Source organism: Electrona antarctica (genome assembly GCF_951216825.1).
Source record: "Electrona antarctica genome assembly, chromosome: 11".
NCBI lineage: Eukaryota > Metazoa > Chordata > Actinopteri > Myctophiformes > Myctophidae > Electrona > Electrona antarctica.
The window spans coordinates 6,182,893-6,193,748 of record NC_136792.1 but is presented as its reverse complement, the minus strand read 5'-3'; the positions used below and the strand labels follow the sequence as shown (position 1 = coordinate 6,193,748).

The window sequence follows — 10,856 nt, the reverse complement described above, 5'->3', positions numbered from 1 at the left end:
TTATCCCTAAACGTCTTTGTCTTTTTTTGCTATTTTGCAAAACATTTTTGAATAGTTAAAATGGCCAGTCTACAAGCTCACAACATGTCAATGTAGATTGGCTAGTTGAACTATTCAAAAATATTTTTCAAAATAGAAAAAAAAAGGCAAAGAAGTTTAGGGATAAGGGGTTTAGCGATGACGAAAAAGGAGCCCAGAGAGAGAGAGAGAGAGTGTGTGTGTGTGTGTGTGTGTGTGTGTGTGTGTGTGTGTGTGTGTGTGTGTGTGTGTGTGTGTGTGTGTGTGTGTGTGTGTGTGTGTGTGTGTGTGTGTGTGTGTGTGTGTGTGTGTGCGCGCGTGCGTGCGTGCGTGCGTGATTAGAGAGACCGGTGATAAATACATACAAGTGCAAAAGATTGGGAGAGTTTAAACAAGTTATTGGGAGGGAGAGAGAGGTTTGAGTTAAAGACAGAAAGAGAGAGAGAGCGAGATGCAGCATAAGAGAGAGACAAATAGTTAAAGACAGAGAGACAGAGAGACAGATAGAGAGAGAGACAGACAGACAGACAGACAGACAGACAGACAGACAGACAGACAGACAGACAGACAGACAGACAGACAGACAGACAGACAGACAGACAGACAGACAGACAGACAGACAGACAGACAGACAGACAGACAGACAGACAGACAGACCGTTGGAGACATGTGGATATGTAGGTGAAGGTAAGCTTTGTTTGACAACACTGTGGTTTATACAACCTATAATTTGTGGTGAGCAACATGTTGAAACAGGAAAGCTATAGTACACGAGAGAGAGAGAGAGCGTAAGTGAGAAATAACAGTATGTTATTTCACCCCTGGACTGGCCCGTTTAACAGAGCAGACCACAGTGTGATGGCACATTTCCATTTTGGCAAAGTGTCCAGCAAGCAGAAAGTAATCATATAAACCAGCATTTGCTGAGGTTTGAATTGCTTAAGGTGCAGTAGTTTTACTGTTCTTGAAGACAGAAGAGGTCTCCTTTTTAAAGTACGCGCACGCATGTGTGTGTGTGCGCACGCGTAATTACGTTTATGATGAAGCATAGAAGTTCATAGTTGTTTACTATGTCCATGTACACTTTGATCAAAAAACACTTTATTGTGAGTCGAAACACACTTTGTTAGTTTGTTTCCTCTCACTAACCTTGGGTTGACTTACCGTATCCATTATCGAAGAACTCTGTGATGTAGCGTGCACTGCACGGTGACCACGGGGACGTCTTGTTGAGGTTGACAAACAGCGGGGCCATCAGATGATGTCCCCCCAGGTCTCCAAACAGCCTCTCACAGGTCTTGGAGTCATCGTGAGGCATACTCAACACGTGGCCTATAGTGTGTGAAGATGAGTGGTAATGTTTCAGTTCCACACAGCACACTAATGCCTCTGTGAGAGATTGTTAGATTACACTCATAGGTAATGGGGGACAGCTGGCACTGTCAGTGGGGTACAGGTCTGGCCTGGGGCGGGGGCCATTTAAGGTAGGAAAGGGTCCAAACTCCAAACGCTCAAAGGGCACTTCTCCTAAATGGTAAATGGTGCATTTATATAGCGCCTTTATCCAAGGCGCTTTACATAGATTGTGCATTACATTCACCCATTCACACACACATTCATACACCGATTGCAGCGGAAGCCATGCAAGGTACCAACCAGCACATCGGGAGCAATTTGGGGTTCAGTGTCTTGCCCAAGGACACTTCGACATGTAGACAGGAGGAGCCGGGATTCGAACCGCCGACCCATGGATCATTGGACGACCTGCTCTACCTCTTGACCCACAGTCGCTGTACATACAGTATGCTTAGTTGCGTGTCGGTGTCACATATTGACAATTCCCGATCTACAAGCTCACTATGCATCGCAGGGCAACGCATTGTGAGCTTGTAGAGCTGCTATTTTTGGTGTGCGACCTTGCACCATGTGCAACAAAGTATATGAAGCCCTTAAGGGTCCTGCTGCTCCTCTTTGCATTTCCCATACCTCCATTCACATTCTAAACTTAATGTGAAGAATCTCCAGCTAGTGAATACGTCACTGGGAATGGAAACAGAAGCCAGTGGACCTCTGGAAAAACACCATAGCTATGAATCATGAATACAAATTATTTCTCTGTCTTTTCCTCCATTTGGAATCATGGGAGGAAGGAGTGGAATGGCAGAGAAAGATGTACTCTTATGCTATTATTAATTAAATTCAATTAAAACATATTAAATATCAAAATAGTTATAAGCAGATGTGAATGCTGATCTAAATTCAACATGTTTTTGTGCACAAGGGGAACAAAACAATCTGTAAAATCTACTCATCGGAAAGCCGAAAAGAGCGGAAAGGAGATCGCCCGAAAGAGAGCTAGGATTCAAACCCCAAACATCTACTGCTCAACACCAGGGTCCAGACCCCCTGCAACCACTATAGAGCGTCGCAGTCCCGCCCCCTACCAGGGCCCAGGAAATGATTCTCCGTTCATTTTCCTCATAGACATTTCAGAAAGTATTTATTTAAAGACGTTTACGCCGCGGACAAACACAATTTTTTGGGCCGAACAAATAATTAGAAAGAAGAAAAAAATGGCAGGTTACAACACTTTTTTTGTTGTTTTTCTTCTTTGTAATTATTTGTTTGGTCCAAAATATTGTTTGTGTTGTCATGAGTTGTCACGACTCGAGTTGGCTTTGTCCGCGGCGTAACCGTCTTTAAATAAATACTTTTTGAAATGTCTATGGGAAAAATGCATTGGGATTCATTTCCTGGGCGCTCTATAGACGTGCTAGTTATTTTTATATTGACATAACTCTACCACCATACAGATTGGTTCAAATATTGTTTATTTCATTAAGATAATCTCATTTCATCTTACCCAGCTCGTGCGCAACAGTGAAAGCGGCTTGTAGGCCATTGTCCTCAATCACAGAGCAGCTTCTTTTGGGATCACACATTGTTCCCACGTCGGCCACACCTAAAGTGTCACAACTCTGGTGTCCACAGATGTCCTGGAAAGTTAGAGAAGATCATTTGTGACAGCAGCTGGTAATTTCATTTTATTATTATTATTATTACACTTATTATTTACAGTTGATGAAAGTGCAGACTGTAAGCATTCAAATAATAGAGTGTCATGCATTGAAATCTAAAAATTGTTTTAAGAAGATATGCTTATGTGGTACATCTAGAATCCAGTCTCCAGCCTTGAATCCCAGGCTGCAGTGGACTTCACATACAGTACCGTCAAACACAAATGTTAACACGTGTTTCAGTATAGGGAGACATTCATCATTCTGAAATTATTATACTGATTACATTCTTCTAATGTAGGCCTATATCCCAGAACAGCAGATTATTAGTGGAAAAACCAGGAACATAACAACATCTGTCCCAATGACTTTAACAACTTTAACAAAGGATAAGACGAGGGGTTCGAATCCCCCACGATGTCATGCATTCCAACACACACAATTGGAATTTGTGGGGGAGAAGCTAGACGGGAGGGCGTTCTTTGTTGTGACTCATGTGGGGTAGTCAAGGGCGCCTGTCAACAGGGGTGTCGAACTGTGAGGAATAGCCTTCCTCCGCATGCGTTACATCCTCCCCAAATGAGAAGAAGCACCATGAAATCCCATGTGTATTAGAGAAGGCAGGTGGTTTCAGTACCATCCCTAGGACCAGCCTGGCCGAAGACCAACCAGGGGTCAGCCTGGCCGAAGACCAACCAGGGGTCAGCCGCAGTAAGATTACACACAAGTATGTGAAGCAATCTGGGAATTGGCATAACGACTACGTTATAGGGGAGAAGGGGGAAATATTGGCAAAATAAATATAATATAATATAATATAATATAATATAATATAATATAATATAATATAATATAATATAATATAATATAATATAATATAATATAATATAATATAATATAATATAATATAATATAATATAATATAATTGCAATGTGGAATGACAAATAAAGTGAACCTTGATATTAGATGAGATAAACGCCTGGTTATTAGATCACATGAACATTATCTGGGGCCTGTTTCACGAAACCTAGATTAAACCGGGATTTAGCAGCTATCCTGGGTTAATTCACCCAGAATCAGAGATTAATCAGTCAGTTTCATGAAAGCCGAGTTATCTCGCAGGATTAATTTAGCCTAGTTAACCTGGATATGTTTAGGCTTGACTCGGTTTAGTTACCATGGAAATGTAGCTGTGAAGTTAGCCTGCTCCGGTCCAGGCTAACAGCCAAGCTTTACTAATCCAGTGCCTTGATGTTCACGTTTTGTGACATAGCTGAGCACTGTGGCTCTGGAATTTGTACTACTGGTTGTTATAAATGATGGCGTGTGACAAGTTAAAGGCCTTTCCACAGCTCTATTCGTCCACATCTGGCCATGGTTGTCAGCCAAAAGCCTAACAGGTCAATGTAAACTGTATGAAGAGCAGCTGCTGCAAGTGGATTTAAAAAGATAAACTGATGTGAATTTATGGAGTAGTCTTTGGCATACTGCCATCTGTGGTGGCACATTGAATTGCACTCTCTAATATCCTGCCAATCCCACTCCAAATATTAACCATATAAATTCTTAACATGCCTATTCTGTGGTGAAGAGTTTTGGTGTTGAGGGGGAAAAAGGAGTAAGCTTGTAGATTGGCTTGGCAAAGAGATTTGGTGTTGAGGAAAAAGTTTTTTTTTAAAAATCAAGCAATTGTGAGAGCTGAGTGGAGGAGTGCGTGTGTTCTTTCCAGGAACATAAAATGACAAATCTTCATGTTTGTGTTGGGTTTTTGTTTTTTTACATGCTTCCATCGTAAAAAATGCAAGCGGAAGAATAAATCTAGGCGTGCTGTGGCAGATGAAAAACACTTGATGACATGGGGGAAAATAACTGCGTAGTGGATCAGAAAATGTATTTCAAACAAGGGTGACCTCTGAATCTTTCCCCTCCTGATGGCTGCCTTTGCAAGACAGAGATGGATGTGTCCTGGGCCCTCAGCCCCAAAACCACAAGACAACCCTAACCCTCCATGATTCAAAACACATCTGGGCCCTGATATGAGCAGCAGAGTTCTGCACAGCTTGTACACCTTGTTCTCTAGCAGTGTCTGGTGTACAAAGACATGCATACTTTACGTGCATCAATCTGTGTAGTACTGTAATGGTTCTCAAACGTTTTTCATGTCAAGGATCCCCAAATCGGAAAATAGGAACCCCCATACAGTACATGATTTGTGTTATTATCAAATTTAGTCAGAAATTACTGTAACCGCAACAAACAACGCTCATTCAAATTGATTGCTTTGCTGATTGCTTTTGCAAATGAATACAGACCAACAGTGCAAGACCCACGCACGCACGCACACACGCACACACGCACACACACACACACACACACACACACACACACACACACACACGCACACGCACACGCAAGCACGCCTCGGTTGTAAATCATATGATGCAAGACCACAAACATTCACGTGCAAAATGTTTCCACTAAGTGCAGATACTGTAGATACTAGGGATGGGTTCGGAAATGCGCCCTGAACGCACTGGTGTGCTCTCTTGTCGTTCGTTTATTCAGTGCACTCGGTGCGTTGTCGTTCGAAAATCCAGTACGTGGAGTGACCGCACTGAGCGACCCTACCCTGAAGCTGGAGTTGTCCGGTGTGATTGCGTCACAGCTGTGGTCGTTCGTAAATAAGGCACACTGAACGCACTGTGACGTCACCGCCCACCACACTCAACAAACTGATCACATTGCCGGTGCGCATTTCCGAACGCACCCTAGATAGCATGGAGTTTAGTTTCACAACAGTGGCCGTGTGGTCTCCTCTGAGGAGGAAGAGGAACATGGCACACATTTCTGGACAGTCAAACTGGGCTTCAAGCCCAGTGATGTCATTACAGTGGCGCTAAAGTTAGCTCTTAAGGCAGGAGCCTTATAGTTTCTGACCGCACCACCAAAACAATGGAAAAACAACCCCTTGAATGATGACTCCTTGATTGAAGCCCATTATGTTCTATGCATTTTATTGTCTCCACCAGGCCGAAGGCATGGGGAGAGAGTATGTTTTGCACTCCGTCCGTGTGTGTGTACTATGTGTGTGTGAGTGAGTCCGTGTGTGAGTGTCTGTCTGTCTGTCCGTCCGTCCGTCCGTTACCAGCTAATCTCCGGCACCGTTAACCCGGTCAATGCCAACTTTTGCACACACACTCCCTGGATGCCAACGATGAACCTCTGCCCAAAATCTTACTGAACGGCCTGTTATAGCGCCACCATGAGGCCGACTTTTGAAAAACACATTTTTTGATATTACTCCTTCAGATTCTGTCCACAAATCCCGCAAATCGTTACACACTATCTCTATAGTCATGTGTTCAAGACGGATCTGTCCGATATTTCATATTCCATCCTAATTGGCTTTCAAAGTTTGCAGGATTGGCCCGTTTTGAACAAAAAGCCTCACATTGGCCTGTTATAGTGCCACCAACAGGTGGATTTTTGCAAAACACATTTTTGGAACAAAATGCCTCAAATCATCCAATTGCCATCCAAGGCATAAGAAGAAATGGCACCCTTTTCACATTGGCCTCTTATAGCGCCACCAACAGGTGGATTTTTGCAAAACACATTTTTGGAACAAAATGCCTCAAATCATCCAATTGCCATCCAAGGCGTAAGAAGAAATGGCACCCTTTTCACATTGGCCTCTTATAGCGCCACCAGGAGGCCACAACCTGACCTGCCCTGGTGGAGACCTGTGCTCCGAGGGGCACTTTATCTAGTTTACAAGATCAGATTGCACTTGACAGCAAATACTTGACTTGACACTTGACTTCTGCCACTGTCAAAATGGTCAAACACAAAATCACGAGCTATGAAGACAATTTGAATGTGGTCTGTCCTCTCTGTTCTGTCTGACTGTACTGTCCAACAATGAAGCATAAAGTACATGAAGAATCATTCATTCAAAAAATAACACAAAGCTACTGGCTTTCTCCATGACAGTTACACTAACTGCTGCTGACACTAACTCAATGGCTTCATTTATCTCAATAATGCAGCATTGAATAATAACGTCATCATTCATTGTTGCAAAAATGGTGCTTTGTTGTTTGTCTTGTCTGATCTCATGTGTCTGGTTTGTGTTCAAGGGTACATCTAACACATCTAACATAATAAGACTTGCACACATTGATGATGCTTAAGCTGAACACAACAGTGAGCATAATATTTACGTTAAATGTGCATCATGGCAATAAGCAAAAGAAAATTTGACTTTAGACACAAACTGCATTTGACTTTAGACACAAACTGAATTGAGTATTATTATTATTATTATTATTAAGCTGTGGTACTTATTAGACACTTTGGGTAAAAAAAAAGCTTCACAACATGACTCACGGTCATGACATAATGTCATGAGACTGTGGTCATGAAGGAGAGCCTGACCTCTCTGGCATAATGTCATGAGACTGTGGTCATGACATGAAGGAGAGCCTGACCTCTCTGGTGAACAGCAGGGCTGTGTCATAGTGCTCATGATGCCTCTGGCTCGGCGGATTGAACAGCTGTTGCCAGGAGCAGAAGTTCCTGAGTGCCACGCCCCCGTTGCTGGAGACAGCTGGACCCACTTCTGGATCCTCCACCACCAACATCTTCACCACGACCACCTGAACCGAGTTCTTTATGCTGGGGTGCTTGTAGAGCTGAGCAGCCATGGACACCAGCGTCAGAACATAGTGCTGCGGAGAGGAGAGGAGAGGAGAGGAAAGGAGACAGGACAGTGTACACTTAAAAGCACAAAATGCAAAACCTTTCCTCTAACCTCATACTGTATAGTACAGTGGTTTCCAAAGTGGGGTCCGGGGACCCCCAGGGTTACTTGAGGGAGTTCCAGGGGGGACCCAGCTAAATGATAATTTGGAACCAAATGGATTTGGTTCCATTTGTACACTCTCGGAGTTAAATTAGCATTGATTTTACAATATAAATTGGGGGGTCCCAGAGATAGAAATGCTATTAAATAGGGTTCCGTAGACTAATGCATGTCAAACTGGGGGTCCTTGAAATTAAACGGGTTGAAAACCACTGCTAGAGCCGTCAAAGTCTTCTCTTATGGGGGTCCCTGCATGTCTTTTCAAATGGGGGGTTGGCTAATGAGTGTCAATTTTGGGGTCCTTGACATGAAAAAGTGGTATAGTATAGGTCTGCACACTGTGACTGGTACCCGATTGCTCATTGCAGGAGCTTGTCAAGTTTAGAGGCTAGTATAATGTGGCTTCAGTATGCTGATTATGGCACAATGTAATGAAGGAGATTTAATATGGCAGAGTTGATGTGCAGTTTGTCTTGTTATGAAGTTCTATCTCACAATGACAACAATCAACTCTCAAGCCTCTAATATTCAACCGGTAATTATTTTGTAACAGATAGTCCATGAAGCAATCATGAATTATTAAAAAGGACTTATTTTAGAGTGCATATCGTTTTTAAGGTTGCCCCTCCTTTACGCAGGCTCTAAATTAGGCTACTTGGTTATTAACATTTGAGGACATTTAAATGGTGTAATCCAATTAGGGAAAATAGCAAGGCAGATGCTCCAGATCTTTGTTGGATGATGCTTAGAGGCTGCTGCCAAGCAGTGACCACGCCTGGAGGAATGTGGAATAGCACATTGCTGACATTTCTGTGCCCTGACCTCTATTTCAGCATTTGGAAAACAGTGAACCCACTCATTTCCTATAGTATCAGGTCATCCCTGACGCCACCTGACCTGAACGAGAGGAATACTATTACTTTGCATTTGATGTCATATCTGGACCAGAATCTCACTCTCACAGAAAAAAAAAAAAAAAAAAAAAAAAAAAGTTACCCCCCCCAAGGGTAACATTTCATTTAGTAGCCAGCCCCATACTTTTGGAGATATAAAATCGCATTTCTTAATGACATAGTAGCCTACACTGTGTTTGTGTATAGGCCTACGGTACGGTACACAATTTCCATTCTCCTGGTGACGCGTGGGATTGACTTTGACACCACACAACACCACCGGAAAGGTCAATAATAGAATAGCTCAAAATAATATGGGAAATTGTTTTGTTCTATTGCTTAAATAATAATAATAATAATAATAAATACTTCCTGGCATATATATTATTCTTACCTTTATTTCGTCTCCATAGAAATGGGTCATGGATGCGTCCGCAACCACCAGGGTCTCGATAAACCGTGGCGCAGACACGAAGCGACGTCTTCGGCGAGGTTCTCCATGCGCGTCACCACCGCCCTGGCCGTGCGTAAAACTTTCCCCGTCGGATATTTCGGGGCTCTCCTCCTCGTGAGCGACACGACCCGGAGCTCCGCCGCGCGTTGCCGCCTCAGCCACTGTCCTCCTTTTGATGACATGTAGCTGCTGCTCCGCGGAGCCTGCTGTCCCCGAGCCGAGCCTGCGCTTCGGCTCTATGAAATACTCTTTCCCCTCGGACACGAAGGTACCGAAGACGCCGTGACATAAGCTGACGGCGACGACGGAATTGTGATTGTGATCCACGTTTCCCGAGTAAAAACAACCCCTCAGATTGCCTTCGGTCTCCTCCGTCTTGTGAAGCATCTTTTGGGAGTCTGATTGTAATACGGCGGTGCCCAACGGGCCACCTGGGCTGCTGCGTAAAATGTCCAGATGTTTGGCTTTGATGCGCTGTATGGTGAAGGACGGTGCGATGAAGCTAGTATCCGGCATGAGATTTAGAGTAAAGTCTTTGCCAAACGCACGAAGCATTAAACTCGGCTGCTCCTCGCTCCGTTTCCAGAAACGACCGCTGCTTCTTCCATTTATCCGAACAGGTACAATATCCTCTGATTCAAAAGGACTGCAAAGTGATGTGTGAATTACGCAAATGGCCACGAAGACAAAACACACCGTGGAACACATCTTGCAACTGAGATTGCACTTATGGAACAACCAATTACACAAACGTGTAATTGTTGTTTACTCAATTATCTCGGGGAAGTGCACACCCGTGGTGGAAGTAGAACCTAGCCTATCCTCTAAAATATAAATTTGAATAAAATATTTTCCAGTGCTGTCTTGGTCAAAAAGTGTTGTGATATTCTTTCAGCCCGTGTTGCGTCTTCCTTTCAGGTTTCCTTCTCTAGCCAAACTACTAACTTGTTCTACCTCTCACGAGCACCGCAGACGTGTGCGGATGGCGGTGGTATTTATAGGCTAACGTCTCTCTCTCCTCTGGAGGACATGAGCGGGTTTATTTTTGATATCCCTTTCGATGCGGCACAATCTCCTCCCACTCCCACTGCTCGCCACTTCATGAGAAACTCGGATAAAACGGATCCAATGAGAATGGGCCCGACACTCACCCCCCCCCCCCCCCCCCTCCCCTTCCGAAATAGCTTGACAGCCCGATCCTATTATTAACCCAGCAGCAACAACTCAACAGCAGCGGCAGGACGTCTATAGGCCTGTGCTGCATAGCTGGAGGTCCCCATGTCAACTATTTTGGAGCCGTTTTGATTGACAGGTCCCATCAGAGAAGGTATAGCCCCCCCCAAAGCTGGGTTACAAAAGAGACCCGTAACAATCAAGATCAGACATATATGTTCAATTCACTAGTGATTCTATATTATTGTTAGACTGTTTACTCTTATAAACTATAAACTGAACACATAGGATAACATTTCACACAATAAAATAGAGTAAAACAAAATACCAGACTAGTAGGTTTTGTCGATTCGTTATAGCCTACTTGCAGTAAAATATATTATAACAAACTGTTGGGAAGTTATCTTTATTGGCATGTATTTATAATGCATTAAAC

The 10,856-nt window shown here is 43.5% G+C and overlaps 1 protein-coding gene across 1 annotated transcript in view; it reads right to left on the bottom strand.

Moving 5' to 3' along the window:
• The window catches only part of LOC306932531 (A disintegrin and metalloproteinase with thrombospondin motifs 8-like), a 19,439-nt gene extending 9,395 nt beyond the window's left edge, over positions 1-10,044 (bottom strand). Inside the window, exons 1-4 of the mRNA XM_079514368.1 lie at positions 9,188-10,044; positions 7,527-7,766; positions 2,882-3,014; positions 1,183-1,350 (exon numbers count right to left, since the gene is read on the bottom strand). Of these exons, the coding sequence (XP_079370494.1) occupies positions 1,183-1,350; positions 2,882-3,014; positions 7,527-7,766; positions 9,188-9,955 (1,309 nt within the window). The 5' untranslated portion in view covers positions 9,956-10,044. The remainder of the gene's footprint in view (positions 1-1,182; positions 1,351-2,881; positions 3,015-7,526; positions 7,767-9,187) is intronic.
• Positions 10,045-10,856: the final 812 nt, after the last annotated feature.